The sequence below is a fragment of the Cynocephalus volans genome, chromosome X (assembly GCF_027409185.1).
Source record: "Cynocephalus volans isolate mCynVol1 chromosome X, mCynVol1.pri, whole genome shotgun sequence".
Lineage (NCBI taxonomy): Eukaryota > Metazoa > Chordata > Mammalia > Dermoptera > Cynocephalidae > Cynocephalus > Cynocephalus volans.
This window is the reverse complement of record NC_084478.1, coordinates 105441268-105468201: the sequence shown is the minus strand read 5'-3', so window position 1 is coordinate 105468201 and position 26934 is coordinate 105441268. Positions and strand designations below refer to the sequence as shown.

The 26934-nt window shown below is 35.5% G+C and overlaps 1 protein-coding gene across 2 annotated transcripts in view; it reads right to left on the bottom strand.

Annotated features, from left to right (window-relative positions):
• DIAPH2 (diaphanous related formin 2) overlaps window positions 1–26934 on the bottom strand; it is an 834932-nt gene that overhangs the window by 156986 nt on the left and 651012 nt on the right. For both annotated transcript variants that reach the window (XM_063083053.1, XM_063083052.1), the window contains one exon: window positions 10553–10688. In XM_063083053.1, coding sequence (XP_062939123.1) covers window positions 10553–10688 — 136 coding nt within the window. The remainder of the gene's footprint in view (window positions 1–10552; window positions 10689–26934) is intronic.

Here is a 26934-nt window from a genome sequence, read left to right as displayed (position 1 = left end):
GTTTCATCTACTGTCATGGTTACTCAAGTGAAAATGGAGATTTTCAACATGCTTTAGCCACATGAGCTTACAGGATTACTTAACAGTACAGGCTGTATGTACTGTGTGGGGCGGAGCATAGTTACATTGAAAGCTTAACATAACCACAGTCTATCTCTACAGTTCAATCTCAATTTCCCCTCAAAATATGATCAGATAGCCTTTAGAACAAAGCTGTATTGACTTTTTGAGCGAAGAGAAAGAGATGCAAAGAACAGTGTAACAAGACTAACAACATAATGGATTCTCGTTACACCAGTTCTCTGACTCAGAACCAGTTTCCTCAGACAAGTAAAGCATCTTTTTAAAACACTGGGGAAGACAGAGGAGAGGCAGTTTCATATACCATACCGAAGTTCAGTAGAACGAGGTCGGTTAAGCACTCTGTCCTGAGACATACACTTTTCATTTTCGATTGTTTTCAAATAAAAAGAGAGAAATCCCCTTTTCAAGTTGGATTGTTTAAATGCACCTACAGCTACTCCTGTCTAGCAAAGGCTAGGCAAGCTCTCCCTACTGATGCATTTCAAAAAAGGTTCAATTGGCAAAAGAAAGCAAGTGCAAAGGGTTTTTGACAAAAGAGGACTAGAGGGAACACATTTTCCTTTCACAGAAATACTGCTCCAGAAAACCAGACAAGGTAGCAACTCAACCAAGAACGCATAGATAAGCAGCGAATTTGGAAAACTTCTTCAACTTCAAACACTCAACTCCATAATATTATTAGCTTAGAAACTGGGGTAGGGATTATATCATAAAAATGAGGACTAAACAATTAAACAAAACAATGTATTATGACTTTTAGATTATAGCACAGCCTAACCCAGCATACTCTGAGAATGCGGTTGTCTTATATCACAGAACCACACAGATCTGAAAAGAACCTCCTGGACCCTGTCCAAACCTCAGCAAGACTGTGCCCGAGTCTTCCTTAGACCTATAAGCATCCATCCTGTTTAATGATGCTCCGAATAATTCCTAGGCAATCTTTTTCCAGGGCTCAGCAAATAGAAAGTCTAAATCAAATTCAGGACCTCTGAAATAGCTACTCTGACAGAGAGAATTTTTTTTTTTAAACAATGTACATTTGAAGTAAATTCCAGTACTAGTTCAAACAAATAAAAGTATTATGTCATCTATGGTTAATCGCACATTTAAGAAGATAATTATTTTTTGATTCCCAAATGAAACGCATTATCATCTTCTGAGCTACTATGAAATAGCATATGAAACCCACTGTTGATTTAGACAGTCAGGTATTCTACCTTTAGGTTTTAATGTTTTTCTAATACCATTAGAACAAAGGCATAACTGCTATCTTAAACTAAGACATGTTTTCTTTCCCAGTTTTTCCCACTAACTGGTCAAGATATCATATACTTTACAGATTGTTCATATGTGAAAGGTATAACTGAGGACTGAGGATTGACTATTATAAAGAAGAAACATTAAAGTTTTAAAGATATATACACACACACACTCAATATGTGAAAAATATGAACTCTGTATGCTATACGCTGGCCACGGCTCTGTGTGAGAGTACACATACACACATACACGTGTGGGACCACATACAGCAAGAGCCATTACTCCTTACAGAAGAGACACACAAGAGAGGGAGAAAGACTGATAGTTAATAACCCCTTAAGTAGGTTAATGGTGCTGAGTTATCAGACATACAATACTATTATTAGGGTGGGTCACCCCTGCTCAGCACACTGTGGGCACTGACTAAATACTTGTAGAATTAAATTAAAAATCACTGAAAGGTTTTCATCCATAATAATCCTTTTTCACATTTAGTGTAACAATAGATTTTGTCCTGATTCTGAAGTAGCCCAGGGGCTCAGGGATTCAATGTGGGTGGAACAAATATAATTAAAAAAAAAAAAGTCATTAGAGACTCAGTTGGGTTCAGTGCAGTTTGTTGATTCTGTGAATCTGTTAGGTGTAATTACTGACATGAATCTAAACACATTTGACTGTGAACAGAGACAAATTAATTGCAATGTTGGTATATAACAGCTGTTATTCATTTGATTCTTTTCTATAATAAGAATTAGAATATTAAAATATGGAACCAAAGTATGTTTCTAATAAATGATTAGGCCACCTACACTGTGTTTTAGTCATTTCTTATGTAGCCAATTTTATTGTTTTCACCCACCTGCTCCAATATTTTCATGAATTTCTGCCTAGTAAAGTTGCATAAGGTGTACATGTCAACAAACATATACTGTAAAGAAAAGCCAAATTTGTAACTGCCAGCGTTACTCATCTTCTACACTGGAATTGATGAAATCTTGTTAAATGCTCAGCACACTGAAGACAGATCTTATAGTTTTTATAAATCTGAGTTTCTGCATTTAGAATGTAGAACTCTTAATGTGATCTAAAGTATATTACCTATCTTGTTTCACATATTTATTTTTGCCTCTCATTTAAAAGAATATTTTTAGTAGATGCAGAAATTTGTTTTATTGGTGAAGCAGATAGAGAGTTTAGCACTTATTTCCAGTGATCTGATGTCAGAAATGTAATTATTTTAGTATGAGGTCAGAAAAAAAAAAAAATGACTAGTGATAAGTGGCTCAAATAGGCTACAGAAAAAAATAACCAGAATCTTCAATTAATCTAGAGTGTATCTGGGAAATAGTACAGATTAAATATACTCTCTGATACTAGTGAACACTGATCACTGACACTCTGAATAATGGCCCAGAGATAACCAAATTCCAATGATCTACCAGTAAATATATATTGTGTCTGTCTATATGTCCAAAATTATATTTAAGTGCCATATGTGCACACTTTCACTTGTACAAAATGTAAAGCCAAAAATAACTGGGGAAAGGGGCAGGTGGTTGTGATAGGAGGGTTGCACACTAAGAGAATTCAGAAAGATAATGGATGATAAAGACTGATGCAGAAATGGCTTTCTATATAATTATAAAATCAGATTAATCAAAACACCTCTTCCCCTAGGCTAGGCAACCAAGATTTTCCTGTAATAATTATTGCCATCAATAGTTTTCCTTGATATGTTTGCTGAAATAAGTATTATTATTAAAGAGATAACAACATTTAACACTTAAGTGCTAACCTTGTGCCAGGCAAGTGCTAAGAGATTTGCATGCATTTAGTTCTTATGAAAATCCTCTGAGATCACAGATGCCCTTCTCCTCCCAGTCTTACAAATGAGGAAGCTGGGGATCAGACAGGTTAAGTGAAGAGCCCAAGAATACACTGTGCAGGGGGTAGAGCCAGGATTTGAATTCAATCCTGGTTTGTCTGTCTTCAAAGGAAATGGGGCTAAACTCATTTCAACTGCAGCCTAAACCAGTGATGGAGAGATCGGCCTGAGATGCCATGTCACTGGGATTAGCACATTTACCCAGTAGGGTGTGATTTATCATTGGATGATTACTACAATTTAGCTCCTCTGTGTACCTCAATGCCTTAACCTAGGGCTTGAACTTAGAAATTCAACAAATGTTAACTGAATGAATGGCAGCAGCATGGCATGATGTTGCCTTAAAATGGACCTAAAGATGTTTAAAATAACAAAGGCTCGAATTTATACTAAACACCTTAGTTTGCTAAGGGCAAATCTTTACTGTACTGAATAATTTTATTTCGGAAAACAAACCTCAAATCGTCACTGAGCAAAACAAATCTAGAGAACAAAGTGAAAAAGTTCTGATTTTGAATAAATGTAGATTTCTTGAAATATTTGATAATGTAAGGAGCAAGGTAATTTAAATAAATAGAATATCAGCCAGATATTCTTTTTCTTTTCATAGATAAGGCTTTATATCTTATCTATGTAAGATATATCTATAGGATATGGAAACACACCTTTGATCTATTCTACCCAGATCAAAATAATGTAATGTGAAATGAATTTATTCACTTATAATTATTTTTAAAACTTGGAACACCGAGAAAAACAAAGTGGCTATCAACCACACTAATAGGGTTTAAATGTTTAGATTTGTCAAAATTTGCTAATCCACTCTCCAAAGACTGATTTATCATCAAATCTGACTAAGGTAGCTCATTCTTTATCATTATACTAGAAGTAAATAGGCAGTTCTAATTTCCATATAATCTTATACAAGGAGGAGTAAAACTGTTCCTGATTAAATAATATTTGCATAAGAATCACACTTGTAGTTTGCAATTTCAAAACACTGATTTTTTAATGTATTTTTTTCCTATTGCTTCCTCTAAGTCCTTGCAGTTAATTTGCTGACTTCCATAAACATGAAAAGAGAAAGATCTATTTATAAATATTGGTAAGCTTTCTTTCTCTACATACAGAATTAATTAATCTCTTTTTAGTAGTCCCTAAGTTTATTATCATCTATACCAATAAAACTAAAGGTTGGAGAACATACATTATAGCAAGTACATTGCATAGTTTGCATACTGTTACACACATACTAGAGTACATTTATTGATTTAGCATATTATTTGCTGCATTTAAATTAGCTTTCTCAATTTTACATTTGAATAAATGGTATAGTACTGTGCATGCTCTAATTATAATTATTTGGGAAATGGGGCAATAAATGTTGGTTGGATGAATGAAATAATCTAATATGCCAAAAGATATCAATATATAATTATCTATTGGTAAAACTGTGCTGTTCTTTAAAAAAAAAGTAGCCCATCAGTGGATCTGTTGCTTGCAACTTCCACTGCCTTTTTTTCATCTCTTTTATGAAATTCTTCCTTCTGGTTACCACCTTCTTACACTGTCGCAGGTTTAAACTCCTTTGAAGAGAGAATCAAGTATGAGCTAACTCCTTTTTCTTTACCTTTCACTGTTCTTTTCCAGCTACATCCTCCTTGTGGTCAACTCTCCTTTCCTATGCATCTGGCTTACTACCTTGGTAATCCCCGAAGGAATTCCCACAATAGCCTTAGCTCTCCTACCTCATCATGCCGCAATTACCCTGTCTGACTTTCAAGGCTCTTCACAGTCTGCTTCCATCCTACTTTTCCAACCATTTTCCAAATCAAACTGTCCCCTAACAATGACAACAACAGAAAGTATATATTGGATATTTAACTATCAGAGACCGGTAATAGATCAAAAGACATCAATACATAATTGATGAATAGACTAGAGTATAAGTAACACCCGTTTCCGGTGTTCTACAGTGTTACTTCCTTTAGCCCTCACAATAACGAGGCAGGTACTAATATTATTCCATTTTATGGATAAGGAAATCGAGGCAGAGAAAGATAAAATACCTTGTCAGAGATTATATGGCTAGTGAACTGTGAAGCCAGAACTTGAACTTAAGACCCATCCTCTTAATCATTTTGATGTATTTTCCTGTGGGCCATTAAACATATCCAACACAACACCTGCCTGCTGATGGGCTGATGTGCTGACGTGCTCACATGCACTACTGCTAATGTTATTCCCTTTTATTTGAGTAGGTTTGCTTCTGCTCAGCCAAATATTACCCATCCATCAGGGTCTAGCTTGACTGATATGTCCAGGGACTGTACTTAGCCTTCTTCATGACATCTTATGTCATTTTACCAAGACCTCAATTTCTCCTTCTAAATAGCTCTATAGAGCAAATAATCTCTATCACATATCAGTACACAGAAAACTATTTGCTGGTTCAGCTTTATTTCATCTCTCTGACAAAACTGAAAACTTCTTAAGGGTGGGGACTATTTCTTGAGCTGTTTCCAGATTGTCCAATGAGCACAAAACAACTCTTTCGTCATCATCAGTGGCGAGTTTATTGGAAGCCCTGTGTTATGTACTGTATTTAATTATCGCATTTGATCTTCACTAAAACTATCGGAGGTAAATGTCATTATCCTATATTACAGATGACGTGACTGAGGCATGAAGAGATAAAGGAACAGAACAAGGTCATAAAGCAAGGTGGCAGAGCTAAGACTGATCTCTACTTTTTTAACATTGAGGCTTTAATAACTTTTTAGTCATGCCATTCACCGCTTACAAAATGAGTGTGTCTTTAACATATAATCATGTCTATTTTCTCCTTTTCAATTAAAAAAAAGACTTTCTTATCATGGCTTTTGCCTTCTGCGCTCCAATTCTCTCAAAATGGAGACTCGGTACAAGATATTTTTATGGATTTAACTTAAAAGATATAATTCCCTGGCTGTTTGGTTTTCATGACATCTTTACTTAATTCTGAGCTCAGTTTATCACATCTAGATTACAGAAATTGTCTTTTGTGTTTGCTTACTCCTATTATCCTTCTAAATAATTACATTCTCAAATATTTCTCCTTGATGAATCTATATAATTTTGCATGCTAGATAAATATACCTTACTGGTGTTACTTAGTAACAATACGGGATCACGGAAGATTTTGTTTAAAAGGTGGGGTGCCATTTTGCTAATTTGATATGTGCATTAGTCAATTTCTGTTGCTTATAACAAAATACCCGGGAACTGGGTACTTTATAAAGAAAAACAAAATTTATTGCTTACAGTGTCGGAGGCTAGGAAGTCCAAAGTCCAGGAGCACATCTGGTAAGGATCTTGGTGGTGGCAACAGTGACACAGGGTATCACTGTGAAATGGTGGAGCAGAGAGAGAGCAGAGAGAGACAGACTCTCCTCTCTTTTCTTTTAAAGCCCTCAGAACCATGCCCCTGACCACCATTTTTAATCCATTCACTACTGCACGGTCCTACTATCCAATCACCTCTTCAAGGCTCTACCTTTCAATCACCATAATAGGATTTCCCACCCTCCTAACAGTCACAGTGGGGGCCATGTTTCTAATACATAAAACCTGGGGGACACAATTCAAGCTTCAGTGAATTTGGGGGAACATTCAGCCCACTACAATATGATATGGAAACTTTACAGAAAAAGTACATGTCTTTTTAAAGTTGTTTGTCATTTCCAGTGACTTACTTTACACAAGGGACTCTAATACTTTGGGTATAGGTAAGATCCTCTGTTTCCAATGGCATGTATGTCTAGTCATACATGCATGAAATCACTCTACACTTTATATATAACATATCTCATGATGGCAATCAGATGTTCTATATCATGTCTCTTTCAGTGGAAAGGAAGATTACAGGGCTCTAATTGGATGTATTTAAAGATCTATGCATCTCTTTCTGACCACACCTCATTCACATCTTCCATAGGCTTTCACACCTCATGGATTCACATTTGATGTGTCTCCACCATGCTTCCTCTCAGCAATCAGAATGTCTGCAATTGCCTGCCATCTCATCAACAACAGCATCTTTCATAAGACACTGTCTGAGAAACTCATGGACACTGAGCTCCATCTTGACACCCGACTCTGTTCTTCTTATTCTGTCTTTTCTACATCTTCTCATCTTCTTAATTAAGGCTACACACTTCCAATGGAAGCATCTCTTTTTGAACCATATTTGTAAGTACTAACGCACATATACTCCAAGTGTAAAATAATATCACAACAAGTAATAATAATAATAAATATTTGCAACATATGGGCCACAAATCAAGAAGCTAATGGTGCAGTTTACTATTTGACTGATGTGTAAATAGAGCTATGGTAACAACGCATAAAAGGAAAATCCTATTTAAAAATGTGTGTTTCATGTTCAAATCACTCAGCTGAGCATATGCACAAAAACTTATTTAGATATTTATCCTATGGTTTCAATGACATTCGAAGAGGTAATTAACTGAATCTTGGCAAATGAAAATACAGACTATAGACACAATCAAAATAGGTCCTTTCTTTGTTTCTTTCTTTTTTTTTTTTTTTTTCCTCTTATAGGTATATGTTTAGGGAAATAGTGAAAGGTCGATAAACACTTGGGGTGGGTGGAAATTGGTGTGGTATGGGAGAAAGATTATGTTCTTGGCATAAAACTGGATAGACTGCACCTCTAACTGCTTGCTCTTTTCACCGTTCTCCCTAGAGATTCTCAAAGTGTGGACTGGGGACTCCTGACAGCACCTGAGATCATTTCAGGGGATCTACAAGGTCAAAACTGTTTTCATAATAATACTGACACTTTTTTACCTTTTTCTCTCTCATTCTTTCATGAGTGTATAGTGGAGTTTTCCAAAAGCTACATGACAAATGATATTACATTAGATTGAACACAGAAGCAGGTATGAGAATCAAGCTGTCTTTTATAAAGCCAGACTTTGAAGAAATTTATAAACACTAATTTTCTTCTCACTAATTTTTTTGTTTGTTTGTTTTGGAAAATATAATTACTTTTCATAAAAAAATGTTATTTAACACATAATAGACTTACTATTATTATCTTAACCGAATGAATAATTTAAAAATTGTCCCAGTTTTAATTCTAATATGATAAATGTCAATATAAAAAAAACTACATAAACAAAAGATATTTAGGGTTGTCAATAATTTTTTAGTGGAAATGGGTTGAGACCTCTGTTGTCTCGGGACTTTCCCCTTCCGATTCATTCTTCCTGCTTTTGTCAAAATCATCATTCTAAGAAACCTACCTGAGTATATCACTTTCCAGTTTATAAACATCCATAGGTTTCCCATAGCTTTCAGGGTAAGACATGAAAGCACAGCACAAAAGAAAGCTCACAGGGAGCACATGCTGGAGACTTCTGGGACCTGTGTCTCCCAGCTTGCAGTCCTAATTAGTGCTCAAATAAACCTTCTTTGTTTAAATGAAAAAAAGAAAGAAAGAAAGCTAGCTAGCTCATAATCTGTCCCCTACTACCTCTTCCATTCTCTTCTCGCACTACTCCTCCATTCACATAAGGGAGCTAACTTTCAGTACTTTTATACTGACTTCGTCCCTTTTAAGTAATAACTTCCTACAAATACACATTGCCATGCTGTGCTCTAGTACTTACCTCCTAACTGAGTGACCTTCAGTCCAGACCAGTTCTCTTGACCCTACTTATGAAGTTTGTTTGCTAAATTATGTTAATACTGCTCTGTTTTACATCAGCTGTTTATATAATGTTACTTTTTTCCTTCTCCTAAAATTATATTTATTTCCTGGGTAGGAGAGATAAACTATAGTTAATTCCTAAAAAATTGTATATATTTAAAAATTATGAACAATAAACTTAATGGTATAGATATCATTTCAGAAGATGAGCCATTAAGAGACATTATTGAAGAATACTTGATAATGATCAATAATTATAATTAACAATTATAATTTAAAACACCTAATAATTAATAATTAACTCTGGTCACAGACTGCCTGGATTCAAATCTTGGTTCTACCTCTTATTATCTTTACGACCTTGGACAAGTTACTTAACTTCTCTGTGCCTCAGTTTCCTCATTTTAAAATGAGATAGTAGCACTTTCCTAATAGGGTTTTACAAGGATTAAATGGGGTCATAAATGGAAAATTCATAGAATAGTTCTTGGTACATAGTAAGTGGTGTATGTTTGTTGCTGCTGTTATTGTTGTTGTTATAATAATAATTATTATTATTTTGAGAGCGGCATGGATAAGTGCAAAGATTCTATAGCCAGACTACCTGGATTCCGATCTTCATGCTAATATTTCCTCTGTGTGACTTTGGGCAAGTTCCTTAATTTCTATGAGCCTCAGTTTTCTATCTGTAAAATGAAATAACAATAGTATCTGCCTCATAGAGACATTGTGAGGATTGACTTAAAATATGTAAAAGTCTTGGAAGAATGCTTGGCATATGGCATATGTAGACATTATAAAGTATTTGCAATTTTTACTAGTATTATCTTCACTAATAGATGGTCTGTATCAATCATATTACCTTGTATCTTGCTCAGATTTTTTGTTTTGTTTTCAGATTCTCTAACCCTCAGGTGACAAAGGCTATGCTTTTTCATTCTTAAATTTTCAGAGTGCAGATAGTTGGTACCAATCACTTTCTTCTTTTGCCCTCTCTTCTTTAAAACCAAACCAAATTAAACAACCTACCTATAACAGACAGTTATTCTTGCTAACCAAGAAAACACCTTACTCTACACTATGTGGATATACCAGCATTTTGTACTTAGGCTCACAGCTGAACAAGATGCCTCTCTACTTTTTCAACTCGTAATAGTGCTGTCGATATCTATTATGACTTGAAATGTTCAAGCCCCCAAGGAAGACTATTAATTGTTACTGCACTGTCAACAGACATGTGCCAACAAAATGAGATTAAGGGCTAAGGTTCCTCTTCCTATACCAGTTTTTCACTTTTCATCTCACTCTCTTCTTTCCTCACCACTGCCTCATCCAGAACATAATATAAAATGGTAAAATAAATGAGGAGAAAAAGACTATTTCAACAACATCCCACCTTTCATTGGTTATCAAAATTCTTGAACGCTCAGTGTAGGGTGATAAGAAATACAGATAGTACACCAAGAAAAATGTGACACGAGTAACTAATAATATTGTGAACTTTCTACTAAGAAAACAGTTATTTACTTTATAATCCAAAAATAAAGAAGTGCAATTATTTTGTACTTTATGCATCTTTTAAAAAATTGGAAATATTTTCATACCTTTGCTTATATCAATGAGTTGTTTCTTTTTCTTCTGGCGTTCCAATTTTTCTTGTTCAGCTTTCTCCTTTGCAAGCTTTGCCCTCCTAGTCTTCTCTTCCATTTCTCTTCTCTTATTGTTTTCTTTTACTGCTTCCTGTAAAGTTAAACAAAAACACTTCCATTACTTATATGATGGAGAAGTTGTGAAGTTTTTAAATTATATAATTATGCAGAGATAGGAAGGTATTATAACAGCATCAAGATACATGCATATAGGGCCGGCCTGTGGCTCACTCGGGAGAGTGTGGTGCTGATAACACCAAGGCCACGGGTTCGGATCCTATATAGGGATGGCCGGTTAGCTCACTGGCTGAGCGTGGTGCTGACAACACCAAGTCAAGGGTTAAGATCCCCTTACCGGTCATCTTTTTTTAAAAAAAAAAAAAAAAAAAAAAAAAGATACATGCATATACTTTTTTTCATTTCGGCCTCTTTTTTTTGGTGTCTGGCTGGTAAGAGGATCTGAACCCTAGACCTTGGTGTTGTTAACCAACTGAGCTAGCCAACAGGCTAGCCATATGCACATACTTTTTAGAGAGACAAATAATTAATCTTAAATCATCTCTTCTTGAAAAGAAACAGAAATAACTCAGTCTTTGAGGGCCATTACCTAGGGTGCCAGAAAATTAGGGACATCGATGTTATAGATTTACCAATAACCATACTTACTCCATTGTTAAAATATGAAATAGTTTTAATATACAAGAAAAGGCTTATTATAGAAATGACTCAGCAAATACTTCACCACTTTATTGTACATTTTTCTGTTATCTGCAAAATGGAGATAAAAAAAAAAAAACTACCTTAGGATTTGTGTGAGAAAACATGAGATATGCACATTAAGTGCTTAAAACAGAGCCTGATATATTACAATTAAGAAATTTTAGTCCATGATGATGATGATGGTAGCAGCTGTAGTGCTTTTGGTAATAATTAAATCGAATAATACAGAGCATGAAACAATCAGCAACATTATCACAGAAAAGAAATACCTGCAAGTTTAATTGTTTTTTTTACATGCCAAGACCTTTGGAAATGCCAAAACATATTTCAAGCTATTATCTGTTTTATTTTGGATAGATTATGTGTGGAACTCAAGTGAATAAGTATTTTCTAGTAGATGGTATTAGAAAAAGTTGAGGTACAGTGATCAGCTGGAATAATAATATCAACTTCTTTTGAAATATTATTGTCTGAACAAGTCACTAATAATAGAGACATATCAACTGCAAATCCCTTCCATCGGGCTGTTCTGTTAATTTTTTTTTTTTCTATTATGATTGATTAGATATACTTCATAGCATGTACAAACTACTTCAAAAAAACCTGTTTTGTTCTGGAAACCCTAAAGAAAAAGACTTAATAACAAGAATACATCTACAAGGCTTTGCCCGGAGGAGTCTATATTGAAATATTTTTTTCTTCATGTTAAAAGACACAATAGTTTAAAATAGCCCTAAAAACACATCCAAAAATCTCCTGACTTGCAAGAATTGAATTCATCCTACAACATCTAAACGCTTTTACCTTCACTGGTACCTCTCCCTACTACTATCCTCATTAGGCTAATACCCCAAGCAATAGGCTAAGAACACAAAACTATCTGGCTATGGCAGACAAATTCAAAAACTACCACTTAAGATAAAATGGAAAAAATAAGATAAAATAAAATAAACTGGAATACTAGAATTATAATTTTAGAGCAGGGCTTCCCAACCACTATTGTCATTCTGGCCTAGATCACTCTCTGAAGTGGGTGCTGTCCTGTGCATTGTACAATGTCTAGCAGCACCCCTGGCTTCTACCCACTAAATGCCAGTAGCATCCCTCCCCAGTTGTAACAACCAAAAATGTCTCTAGAGATTGCCAAATGTTACCTGGAGGGCAAAATTGCCCCAGGTTGAGAACTACTAACTTAGGGGGTTTCATAAGGATAATTTACTCACAAAAAACTACACAGTGCCTACTCTTCTGAACCAAGCTTCCTTTTATAGATGTGGATACTGAGCTCCGATGAGTTTAAATACTTGCCTAAGGTCATATGTTTATGTAATTACAAGGTTGGGAAGAGAACCCATATTTTTTCACTCCTGGGTTAGTGTTCATTTTTTTCCTCTAGGAAGAAAAGACAATGTGGATGTGATACCAAAAGCACAAACAACCAAATTAAAAATAGATAAATAAGACTTCATCAAAATTAAAAAGTTTTGTTCATCAAAAGACACTGTCAAGAAAGTGAAGCAACAACCCACAGGCAAATCATATATCTGAAGAGAATATATAAAGAATACATAGAGTTCAACAATAAAAAGACAACCCAATTAAAATGGACAAAGGATTTGAATAGATATTTCTCCAACAGGAACATGAAAAGATGCTCAACTTCATTAATCACCAGGGAAATGCAAATCAAAACCACAATGAGGTACCACTTCACACTCACTAAGATAACTACTTAAAAAAAAAAGCAGATAATAACAAGCAAGGATGTGGAGAAAATGGAACTCTGTACATTGCTGATGTGAATATAAAATGGTGACCATTTTGGAAAACAGTGTCACAATCCCTCAAAATGCTAAACATAGAGTTACCATATGACCCAACAATTCGAATCCTAGGTATATGCCCAAGGGAAAAGAAAATACATTTCATATAAAAACTTGTACAAGAGTGTTCATAGTAGCATTATTCCTAATAGCCAAAAATTAGAAACAACCCAAATGTCCATCAAATGATGAAGGGATAAACAAAATGTGGTTATATCCATACAACTGAATATTATTAAACCATAAAAAGAATGAAGTACTGATACATGCTAAAACATGGATGAACCTCAAAAATATGCTAAGTGAAAGAAGCCAGACACAAAAGGTCACATATTGTATGATTCCATTTATATGTAATGTCTAGAATAGACAAATCCATAGGGACAGAAAGTGGATTAATGGTTGGAAGGGGGTGGGGGAGAGAGGAAGGGGAAATAAATGCCAAAGAACATGGGGTTTCCTTTTGGAGCTGATGAAAATGTTCTGGAATTAGATAGTGGTGATGGTTGCATAACTTTGTGAATATATTAATAACCACTTAATTGTATGCATTAAAATGGTGAATTTGATAATATGTAAACTATATCTCAATAAAAATTAATAGCACAAAAAATAGATGTCTGAGAAAGGCAGGGTTAAAATAAAATTACAGCTCTGGGGAAAAAAGACAATGTAAAAAGGCATCATATATTCACGCACTGATACTAATAAATTGTATGATCTTTGGTAAGTAACATGAGAGGAGGCAAGTAGCAGAGGAGAGAAGGAGGTTAAGTTTTGTATACATTTTGTTACTGGCCAAGCTCAGATCTAGTAAACAGTCAGCAAGATCTGGGTGGACTCTTGTATTATCAGTCTAAGGGGTTGTTTAGCTGCTGAGTGCTGTCATTAGAGATTCTCACTATAAGTTACTAAGATGGAAAAAAAAACTGGTTTTATTTCTTTCTTGTTCTGATCATAACAGCTACTCTTTAATGGAAACGTATTATGTGCCAGGTGTTTTAAATACATAATTTCTAATCTTTATAAAAAGCCTGTAAAGTAGGTATTATTTGTTCTCATTTTACAGATGATGAAACTCAGGTTCAGGTAGGTTAAGTGACATGTCCAGGGCTACACAGCTGCTTCGGTAACCAGAACCACCTAGGGTTGTTTGTCTGGCATCTGCGTCTATGTTCATTTAACTACCGTGGTGGCTCCCAAGAAGAGCTGCCAGATTAAATACAGGATGCTCAATTAAAGTTGAATTTCTGATAAAACATGAATAATTTTACAGGTATGTTCTATACAATATTCGGGACATACTTATACAAAAAAATCATAATATTGGGATACATGAATACTAAAAATTATTCACTGTTTATCTGAAATTCAACTTTAACTGGGCATCTCATATTTTTCCATTTCTATTCCCAAGACTGTGTTGATTTCTTATAAGCATCCTTTGACTGACTAAGATCATGTAATGAAGACAGTCCAAATGATTACCAAAAAAAATGCTCAAATCTAAACCATATTTTGAGAACAGAAATGTTGATATAGATTATTGCTACGCATTATGTTGGCCATGGACTTGAACCATGCTATTTCTGTAGCATTCTCCATATATTTTTCTTTATTAATTCTTGAAAATACAGTAAAACTAAAAAAAAAAAAGTTTATATAAAAATCAAAACTGATACAATTTGGGGTAGAATAAGACAATAATTAATATCAAAGAATTCCTAATGAAGAAATTAGGCATATGTAAATAGATTAAATTTCTGTATAAGAGGGAGGCTTACAACAGGTACTACTAAAACAACATGAATGTAGATCTAGGAAAGGATGAAACAGACAAAATAATAGGTTTATCAGTTTATATCTTAAATGTTTCAGGAATAGATTTAACTACAAAACAATCAAATAATTTGTGATGGCATTTGTAATCCTAAAGAGGCCAAAACAAAAGAGAAAAATAATTTCTGTGGCTTGGCATTAATGAAAATAAATGAAAACATCTACAAAGTCATATATTTTTCAAGCAACACAGACTATGGAGTAAGATTCTGGTCCTGAAGTCTCTAGTTCTGTTTTCATGAAAAGGCCTCATGCTGAAAAGAAGACCACATTCCTCTTGATCTTTTTACCATTAGGCTCTGGCTTTAGAAAATTAGGGATGGGAAACATGTGCTTATTTAATTCTCTCTCCTTAAGAAAAATTTTAAAAGAGATAGCAACATCTTAATGACGGTTTCATATCAACAATCTTTAGTTTTACTAGCGTGAAAGAGAAGAAATGTTAACACCTTTAACTCTCCTAAAATATATAAAAACTAATGGGGAGAGAATTCTTATGTGAAACAAGATGTATTTTCACCATCCTAATTCTTAACAAAACGAAAACCAAAGAATTAAAAGAACAAAAGCAATAGGTGCAAAATTAAGGTCTGGTTAATGAAAATCCCATAAATAATTGACTGTGGTTAATAATACTTTACACTTTTCAAGCCTCACTAAACATTTTAAACACTAACTCATGAGTACTTAAACATCATTCTCAAGTAAGCATCAATCATTATTTCACAGGGTTGGGGACATCAACTGATTAGATTCTGTCATTGTACAGGACAGTGTTCTGTTAAAAGGAAGCTAATTTAAAAAGTTTTGGTAGTAACCTCATAAAAGATAAAAAAATGTTTACAGAAAAAAGTTTCAATTTTACTGGCATATCTATTTTTCAAGAGTCAGGAAAAAAGTACAAAAGGAGCAAAATATAACAGAAAATGCATCTAGGATTTACTACAAAATATTCACCAACCTAAATCTTTATTGCCTTGCTGAAAAATGTGAATAAATTACAAATTTTATTTCCCTTGCTGTGCATAATTAACAAATGAGACCTATGGACTAAAAATGTCATGTGCAAAAAAAAAAAAAAAGCTCATGTAAATGCTAAGACCTCTCATTTATTCCAATTAAGCTTTAAGAAATGGATGAAACCGGTACAAAGAATTCCAAGGAGCTCAGATACCAGCCTCATTCACACCAGGTCTACATGAAGCAAACATCTTCCAACCTTCTCATGCTATTTGAAAACAAAAACTGCCACCACCACCACAACAAATGTTCCTTACTTCCACTGCCTCCAATGGCTTACTAATCCAGCACTGCCTGCAGAAGCACTTTCGAGGACAGAGAAGTGGAACAATTAAGAGTATAGATCCTAGAGTCAGACAAATCTGGTTTCAAATCGAAATTCTTCACTTATCCTAAAAACTGTGTGACCTTGAACAAGTTAGTTACCTCATCTCTCTGAGCTTTAGTTGCCCCAGCTGCAGAATGGTGATGCTGCTTCCTAAATCACAGGGTTTTTAAATAGATTAAGTGAAATAATGCTTTTAAAAAACACTTAAGACAATGCTTGGTACAGAAGAAATGTTCATTACATGGAAGCTGGGATTATTACATGAAACAGAAACATCTGAAAGTCTGATCAGTAAGAATTTGGTCATTGACAAACAAATGACTACATTTGTTTTCAATAGTTTATTCTGCGCAATCTCCTCTCTCTTTCTTGGGAAGTCACGAGGATATGATCTGTGACTGGAAATATAACATTCTGATACAGTCTACCCTCATTAATATACTGAATATGATTTTTAACTGTACCATATTATTGGCATCTAAGGTAATTTTAAAAATCCATATATATCACTATCACTTGCCATTCATGAAAAAGGGGAAAAAAACCCTAGAAATGTGTTCATTTTCCCTTTTGGGTCTTGGATCATTCTGGTTACCCACATGAATGTACTTGGCAAGACTTTCTATTCATTACGGTGTCAGGAGCTGTATGACAGTAGAGTCACATAACCATAAAAGAATGTGAATTGAAAATGTCCTGGTGAACAAACTGGTAACTCTGGTGCCAGAGGCATACTGTGATCACACTGAGCAGTATTTTTTCACTCATCAGGAATGTTAGAAGGATTCGTAAATGATACTGACACAAAAGATTGGCAACATTGTAAAAAAACCTGATATGTATTAGATTGAAAATCTTTTTATACACTAAACATGAGTCACCAAGATATTATTTTTAATGAAAACTCAACTAAGTAGGCGAAATGTTCTCCACATTTTTTTATCTTGTACTCTCTTAGCACCTGATTCTCTTTTTGCTTTAATTTAAATTGTGATTTTAGTTTTTTAAACTTCTTTCTGTTTTATGCTAGACACTTCAGAACTTTAAATTGTTTCTTTTAATCACCTCTTTTTAAAGTAACATAAGCTCTTAAAATTTAAATTAAAGAAAAAAGAACCACTGACATGAATACCATAAACTTTAATCTTTCCTAGATAAGTATGATGATTCTAAAGCTTCATTTTTTAAGCATCTTGTTGATAAGATTTTTTAAAACTCTTGACCTGTAATTTTATGTCCAGAGTACAAATAATGAGAAAGTGCCCTCTTTATTTTGTTCATTTGAAGTGAGGACCCATCATCCCAATGTTCTAAGTAGAACAGCATACTCTAGTTAACACAGGATGGCCTTGAGGGGCTGAGAGATCTGGTTTAAGTCCTAGCTCCTGTAGAGAGTATACTGCTTTAACCCCTTGGGCCATTTACTTAACTGCCCTAAGCCTCCTTTCCTGATCTGTAAAATACATGCATTTCATACTGTTGGTTTGCAATTTAATGAGAAACTGCATATAAAGCTATTAAAGCACAGTGCATGGCACACAGAGTTCAATGAATGGTGGTGGTAATTATTATTATTATATTATTCCACATTTGGGCAATACTAAGTTTGCATGCATTTCAGGGTCTGTACTCCATTTCCTCCAACCCAGGAGCATGCCCACATATGTGCATACACACTGGGGAGAAGGAAGAATTCATTTTGATATGGAAATCTTGCAACATCAGGTAAAAATATGAAGAAACGAAACATACACACTCTCTTACCCATGAGCTTTAAACAGACAATAGGACTTGCCTTCCTGAGCCATGAGAAAAAAAGATACAGGTAGAATGAACAACAGGAAGTTTGGGGGGAAAATTATTGATGTTAAGATACCATATTTGACAAATCTAAGAAATAAAAAAGATCATAAACTATTTTGCTATTTGGACTAATAAAGAAATTCATGCATAATTTTGCTCAAGGTTCAATATCTCTTACTGGACTGTAGCATAAACTGAAAAATGAAGGTTCCTGCTGGAGAAAGGTAGTGGGGTTTGAGGGGAGTTACTGTGTTTTTGTTTTTTGTTTTTTAACATCTGGAGTCAGTTCTGTTACCTCCCTGAGAAAATGAAGTGCATAGTTCAAGAAAAGGCCATTTGATTTGGAAATTAGGAGTTTGCTTTTATTTCTTTAGTTAGCATTTGTCTCAGGATGGGGTATCACTTAGTCTGCTTAAAGGTTTACAGAGGGACCAGGAGAATTAGCCCACACTCTGTCCTCTAGCCTAAGCCTTGCTAAGCTTTCTTATACTTTTCCCATCCTTACTCATAGGAAGCTGTTAGCTTTGCCGGAAAACCTTCACTGAGGGATTTCAAATGAGAGATAAGATGAATGGTAGAAACCTTTGGCTTGTTAGTGGGGTTCTCATTTCATTACAGTCATTACAGGAGGCAAAATAAGTAGTGATGGAAAGGTTGTCTAGGCCAGTGAACTAGGGTTGTAGCAGCAGTTTCCTTTTCCTGTCCCAAAGATGTCCTGAGCATGACAATGAAAAGGAAAGGCAATTCTATATATGACAGCTTTTCATCATTTTACAAAAAAGTGTTTTGTTTTGTTTCCTTTTAATTCTCCTTCCTTTTCTTTTACTCTGCTTCATATAGTTACCTAACACATTCTTTGCTTGAATTCTTCCGGCTGCTAGTGACACTTTTGCAATTTGCTGCACTTGCCTGGAACCAAGGATAAAAGAGTTGTTAGGAAACACAGATCCCAATGTATATTACCACTAGCTGATGTGTAACTTGGGCTGAGGTCCTTATTTGTTAGTAAAAGTGGTGAGAATCCTAAAGAGTGCCAGATCTTTTTCAATCCCATTTTAGAATGGGTTACAAATGGGAAGATATCATGTGAGCCAAGATGAGTTTTTCAGCATTTGAACAAGGAATTGAACAATTAGATGATTATAGGAAAAAAAAAAAAACCTCTGTAAGATGGTGGCAATGATTCATTAGAATTTTCAACCGAAACTGGGGACAAATTAATGCTTTCCATTAAAGAAAGGAAGGAAATCTAGTTTTTAATTAACATCAAACAACATTAGATACTCCTTTTCTATAGTTTCAATGTGTTAAAGGGCATATTGGATTGAAGGAGTCACGACAAATGCTGCGGGCAAAGGATTTTCAGCTACAGCACTAGATTCTGAGTCAGTACCTTTGAAGACTTTATCAGCACTATAATACTGCTAAACTTTTTCTTTCCCAGAGATTTCCACTTATTATGGTACAAGTGACCATTAAAGTTCCTCTTATGAAAGACCTCATAAATACTTCATCAACCAATCAACTACAATTGTAACAGAGAGGTATAACTTTCTTCCTCGCTGGGGTAATTGAAACCTTGATTAGCTTGCTCAAGTAGTTGGATGCCTCAGTAACAGACACCAAACGAATGTACTGATAGTGTACTTAGATAGGAATTAAAGTCATTCTTATTAACCTATGTAAATATGGTAAATAATAGATGTGTAATGGGCCACAGGTAACCCGCTAAACCAAATCAAACAAAATAGAAATTTTCTCCCCTCTTTGACTCCAGGGATACCTATGTTTCTTCCTTCCTATAGACAGTACTGCTCTCTCTCCAAATCCTTTCTAGACTACACTTCCCTTTCCCACCCTTTAATTTTCACCTCCCCTACAGCCCTGTCCTCATCTCTGCACTTTCCTTTCTCTATCAGAATCCATCTATTCCTAACCATAGTTGAAAAAAATAGCCCTTCCAATAGCCTACATGACCTGACTCCCCACTACCTCTCTGGCCTCATCTCCTCCTCGGCCATTCTGTTCCAGCCCCGCTGGTCTCCTTTGCTCAGCACCTTTACATTTGTGTTCCCTCTGCTCTCTGATAACTGCAGCAAGTCTCTGCGTAAGTGTCTCCTTCTCAGTGGTGCCTTCCCTGACCACCTTATGCAAAATAATCCCCTAACAAACTTCCTTGCTCCCTTTTCTCTACTGTTGTCTTCATAACATAAGGGGTCAAAACCTGGTTAAACCTTAGATACTCTTCACATTTTCTAAGAATTAGCAGCTGCAGCTAGTTGATTTACATAATAATAGTTCTCAGCCTGGGAGTTTTCAAAACATTAAATTACCAAGACTATCTCTACACATAGTTCCCTACACAGCTCGTATTTCTTTATTATGGAAAATTTTAGCAGCCTTGAAAAAAACACTATCCAACCCCGAATGCTGGGTTTCTTTCTAATCATCCAGAGGTTATGGTTCACTGACATCTACATTTATTTTCTAAAAAATGCCAATGCTTAGTGTTTCAGAGGCCTGATATCCGTGACATTTGTCACAAAGACATAGCTCAATATTCTGCTGGGAAAATTCCTTTGTGTAGAGATTAGTGTTTACATAGCGCCTACATGGTTAAAAGAAAAGATGTGTTCTAATCTTGAAAATAAGATCTTTGTTTTGAATGAGATATCTGCAATATTCATAAACATTAGTACTACACAGCTTTTCCAGTAACCTTTTGGTTTAAGACAAAACCTTCTCAGGTTTGGGTGGACGGTTTACACAAAAAGTTCCTTGAGTTTATTTGTATAAATGACTCCCTTTTAGCTGAGGGGAGACTCCTAGAAGAAACTGATCTGCTCCAGGTGAGGGTGGAGGTTGAAGGGAATTCAAGTATGTGTTCACTGAAAGAGCCCTCTTGTATTCAGCACAGCAGCTTCCTGTTCGGCCTCCTTAGGAAACAAATAAAAAATTAATGTATCTTTCACAGGCAGTACGTATCTGGAGGTTTGACAGACAAACAGATCTTTGCACATCAGCATGATCGTGAAGAGAATCTCAAAGGTAAATTATTAAAAGCAAGAAGAAAGAAAAAAGACTGTTATGTGCAAATCTCCTTGGATATTTAAACTTGCAGTTGGTTATAAAGTGGTCACGCACAGATAATGAAGGCTGGCTGTGATCCCCAAGGCCTTCTTTTAAAATTTGCCTCACAACTGCAAAAGCATGTGATCTGAAGTTGGAGGAAAAACTGTCTCTCCCGTCACAGTCCATTAGAATGCTGAACTCTGATTAGCTAGAAGTTAATCTGCAATCTGTAGCATGGAAAAGGTTTTCAAATGCTGCAGGTTTCTGCAGACACATTTTTCAGTAGGTATTTGAGTATCCCTCTTTCCATCTGGGAAAGAAAAACAATCGAGTTCAACATGCCTCTATGGACCTCTATTGATTAAAATCTACAAAGCGCTTTGAGTGAGTATAGGAAATTATAACTTTTTTTTGAACCAAAGGAAAAAAATGAAATTCTAAAATGACTGATGTAATATTTCAATGGAAAAAAATCTTGGGGAAGTATGGGTGGAGAGAAATGACAAAACAAGTGGTATGTTATAGGTCTGAGACCTGAGTTTACTGCCTTAATACTGTCACCATCACCATCATAGAAGATGGAAGAGGTAGCACAATCAGTGAGGTTTTTGATGAGACTGATTTGGGTGGGGGTGAAAAGCACCTTGGAGATTTGGAGAATATCAAATTACCTTGACAAGAGAATTACAGACTCACAGAACAGGAAGGGCCTTCAAGAAATGCTTACTGTAGTCTTCTTCCTGGGGATAGGGTTCCATGAGCTCCCCCCTCCCTCAGGAACTTGTTCTGATACTTAGTCTCTTCTAAAAGAAATAATACTACTCAGCTATAAAAACGAATGAAATACTGCCATTTGCAACAACATGGATGGACCTTGAGAGAATTATATTAAGTGAAACAAGTCAGGCACAGAAAGAGAAATACCACATGTTCTCACTTATTGGTGGGAGCTAAAAATTAATATATAAATTCACACACACACACACACACACACACACACACACACACACAAAACCGGGGGTGGGGGGGAGAAGATATAACAACCACAACTACTTGAAGTTGATACGACAAGCAAACAGAAAGGACATTGTTGGGGGGGAGGGGGGGAGGGAGAAGGGAGGGAGGTTTTGGTGATGGGGAGAAATAATCAGCCACAATGTATATCGACAAAATAAAATTTAAAAAAGAAAAAAAGAAAAAAAGAAATACTCCCTTGTGTCTCACTAAGAGCTGTCAGTTTTTTTTTGTTTTTTTTGTTTTGTTTTGTTTTGTTTTGGGAGGTTTTCTTTTTTTTTTTTTTTTTTTTTAATTTTATTTTGTCGAAATACATTGTAGCTGATTATTGCTCCCCATCACCAAAACCTCCCTCCCTTCTCCCTCCCCCCCTCCCCCCCAACAATGTCCTTTCTGTTTGCTTGTTGTATCAACTTCAAATAATTGTGGTTGTTATATCTTCTTCCCCCCCCCCCCCCGGTTTGTGTGTGTGTGTATGTGCGTGTGTGAATTTATATATTAATTTTTAGCTCCCTCCAATAAGTGAGAACATGTGGTATTTCTCTTTCTGTGCCTGACTTGTTTCACTTAATATAATGCTCTCAAGGTCCATCCATGTTGTTGCAAATGGCAGTATTTCATTCGTTTTTATAGCTGAGTAGTATTCCATTGTGTAGATGTACCACATTTTCCGTATCCACTCATCTGATGATGGGCATTTGGGCTGGTTCCAACTCTTGGCTATTGTAAAGAGTGCTGCGATGAACATTGGGGAACAGGTATACCTTCGACTTGATGATTTCCATTCCTCTGGGTATATTCCCAACAGTGGGATGGCTGGGTCGTATGGTAGATCTATTTGCAATTGTTTAAGGAACCTCCATACCATTTTCCATAGAGGCTGCACCATTTTGCAGTCCCACCAACAATGTATGAGAGTTCCTTTTTCTCCGCAGCCTCGCCAGCATTTATCGTTCATAGTCTTTTGGATTTTAGCCATCCTAACTGGGGTTAGGTGGTATCTCAATGTGGTTTTGATTTGCATTTCCCGGATGCTGAGTGATGTTGAGCATTTTTTCATATGTCTGTTAGCCATTTGGATATCTTCCTTAGAGAAATGCCTACTTAGCTCTTTTGCCCATTTTTTAATTGGGTTGCTTGTTTTCTTCTTGTAAAGTTGTTTGAGTTCCTTATATATTCTGGATATTAATCCTTTGACAGATGTATATTTTGCAAATATTTTCTCCCACTCTGTTGGTTGTCTTTTAACTCTGTTAATTGTTTCATTTGCTGTGCAGAAGCTTTTTAGTTTGATATAATCCCATTTGTTTATTTTTCCTTTGGTTGCCCGTGCTTTTGGGGTCGTATTCATGAAGTCTGTGCCCAGTCCTATTTCCTGAAGTGTTTCTCCTATGTTTTCTTTAAGAAGTTTTATTGTCTCAGGGTGTATATTTAAATCCTTAATCCATTTTGAGTTGATTTTAGTATACGGCGAGAGGTATGGATCTAGTTTCATTCTCCTGAATATCGATATCCAGTTATCCCAGCACCATTTGCTGAAGAGGCAGTCCCTTCCCCAGTGAATAGGCTTGGTGCCTTTGTCAAAGATCAGATGGCAGTAAGTGTGTGGGTTGATTTCTGGATTCTCTATTCTATTCCATTGGTCAGTGTGTCTGTTTTTATGCCAGTACCATACTGTTTTGGTTATTATAGCTTTGTAGTATAGCTTAAAGTCAGGTAGAGTTATGCCTCCAGCTTTTTTTTTTTGCTGAGCATTGCTTTGGCTATTCGTGGTCTTTTATTGTTCCATATAAATGTCTGAATAGTTTTTTCCATTTCTGAGAAAAATGTCTTTGGAATTTTGATGGGGATTGCATTGAATTTGTATATCACTTTGGGTAGTATGGACATTTTCACTATGTTGATTCTTCCAATCCAAGAGCATGGAATATCTTTCCATCTTCTTGTATCCTCTCTAATTTCTCTCAGCAGTGGTTTGTAGTTCTCATTATAGAGATTTTTCACCTCCTTGGTTAACTCAATTCCTAAGTATTTTATTTTTTTGGTGGCTATTGTAAATGGGCAGGCTTTCTTGATTTCTCCTTCTGCATGTTCACTATTGGAGAAAAGAAATGCTACTGATTTTTGTGTGTTGATTTTGTATCCTGCTACTGTGCTGAAATCATTTATCAATTCCAACAGTTTTTTTGTAGAGGTTTTAGGCTGTTCGATATATAGGATCATGTCATCTGCAAACAGGGACAGTTTGACTTCATCTTTTCCAATCTGGATGCCCTTTATTTCCTTCTCTTCTCTGATTGCTCTGGCTAGTACTTCCAACACTATGTTGAATAGGAGTGGTGAGAGTGGGCATCCTTGTCTAGTGCCTGTTCTTAAAGGAAAAGCTTTCAGCTTTTCCCCATTCAGGATGATATTGGCTGTGGGTTTGGCATATATGGCTTTAATTATGTTGAGATACTTTCCCTCTATACCTAACTTATAGAGGGTCTTTGTCATGAATGAGTGCTGAACTTTATCAAATGCTTTTTCAGCATCTATAGAGATGATCATATGGTCCTTGTGTTTGAGTTTATTAATATGGTGTATCACATTTATTGATTTGTGTATGTTGAACCAACCTTGCATCCCTGGGATGAATCCCACTTGATCGTGATGAATAATTTTTCGTATGTGTTGCTGTATTCTGTTTGCTAGTATTTTAGTGAGGATTTTTGCATCTATATTCATCAAGGATATCGGCCTGTAGTTTTCTTTTTTGGTTATATCTTTACCTGGTTTTGGTATCAGGATGATGTTTGCTTCATAGAATGAGTTTGGGAGATTTGCGTCCGTTTCAATCTTTTGGAATAGTTTGTAAAGAATCGGTGTCAATTCCTGTTTGAATGTTTGGTAAAATTCTGCTGTGAATCCATCTGGTCCTGGGCTTTTCTTTGTTGGGAGCCTTCTGATAACAGCTTCAATCTCCTTTATTGTTATTGGTCTGTTCAAATTTTCTACGACTTCACGGTTCAATTTTGGGAGCTTGTGTGTGTCCAGAAATTTATCCATTTCCTCCAGATTTTCAAATTTGTTGGCGTATAGTTGTTTATAGTAGTCTCGAATGATTCCTTGTATTTCAGATGAATCAGTTGTAATATCGCCTTTTTCATTTCTAATTTTTGTTATTTGAGTCTTCTCTCTTCTTTTTTTTGTTAGCCATGCTAATGGTTTGTCAATTTTATTTATCTTTTCAAAAAACCAACTTTTTGATTCGTTGATCTTTTGAATTGTTTTTTGGTTTTCAATGTCATTCAGTTCTGCTCTGATCTTAATGATTTCTTTCCGTCTGCTAACTTTAGGATTGGATTGTTCTTGTTTTTCTAGTTCTTTAAGGTGAAGTGTTAGGTTGTTCACTTGCCATCTTTCTATTCTTCTGAAGTGAGCATTTAATGCAATAAATTTTCCCCTCAATACTGCTTTTGCAGTATCCCACAGGTTTTGGTATGATGTATCATTGTTTTCATTAGTTTCAATAAACTTTTTGATTTCCTGCTTGATTTCTTCTTGGACCCATATGTCATTAAGTAGAATGCTGTTTAATTTCCATGTGTTTGTATAGTTTCCAGAGTTTTGTTTGTTATTAATTTCTAGTTTTAATCCATTGTGGTCTGAGAAGATACATGGGATAATTCCAATTTTTTTGAATTTATTGAGACTTGATTTGTGACCTACTATGTGATCTATCATGGAGAATGATCCATGTGCTGATGAGAAGAATGAATATTCTGAGGTTGTTGGGTGGAATGTTCTGTAGATATCTGCCAATTCCAATTGGTCTAGAGTCTTGTTTAGATCTTGTGTTTCTCTACTGATTCTTTGCCTAGATGATCTGTCTAATATTGACAGTGGAGTGTTCAGGTCCCCTGCTATTATGGTATTAGTGTCTATTTCCTTCTTTAGGTCTAATAGAGTTTGTTTTATAAATCTGGCTGCTCCAACATTGGGTGCGTACATATTTATGATTGTTATGTCTTCTTGATGGATCAGTCCTTTTATCATTAAGTAGTGTCCCTCATTGTCTCTTTTTATGGTTTTTAGTTTAAAGTCTATTTTGTCAGATATAAGAATAGCCACTCCAGCTCGTTTTTCTTTTCTGTTTGCATGGTAAATCTTTTTCCATCCTTTCACTCTTAGTCTGTGTGAATCTTTATGGGTGAGGTGGGTCTCTTGTAGGCAGCATATAGTTGGGTCCTGCTTTTTGATCCAGTCAGCCAATCTGTGTCTTTTAATTGGGGAATTTAAGCCTTTAACATTAAGAGTTGTTATTGAAAGGTGTTGATTTATTCCTAGCATTTTATTGGTTGTTTGGTTGTCTTAGGTGTCTTTTGTTCCTTGCTTTCTGATTTACTGTTTGGTTTCTTTGTTTGTTGGTTCCTTAGGTTGTAGATAGTGTTTTTGTTAGCTTGTTTTCTCTTCATGAATGCCATTTTTATTGTACTAGTGGGTTTAGATTTTTCTTAGGTTTTTATGGCAGTGGTAGTTATTTTTCAGGAACCAAACCCAGTACTCCCTTGAGGATTTCTTGTAAGGGTGGTCGTGTGGTAGTGAACTCCCGCAGTTTTTGTTTGTCTGAGAAATATACTATTTGCCCCTCATTTCGGAAGGATAGCCTTGCAGGGTAGAGTATTCTCGGCTGGCAATCTTTGTCTTTTAGTATTTTGAAAATATCATCCCATTCC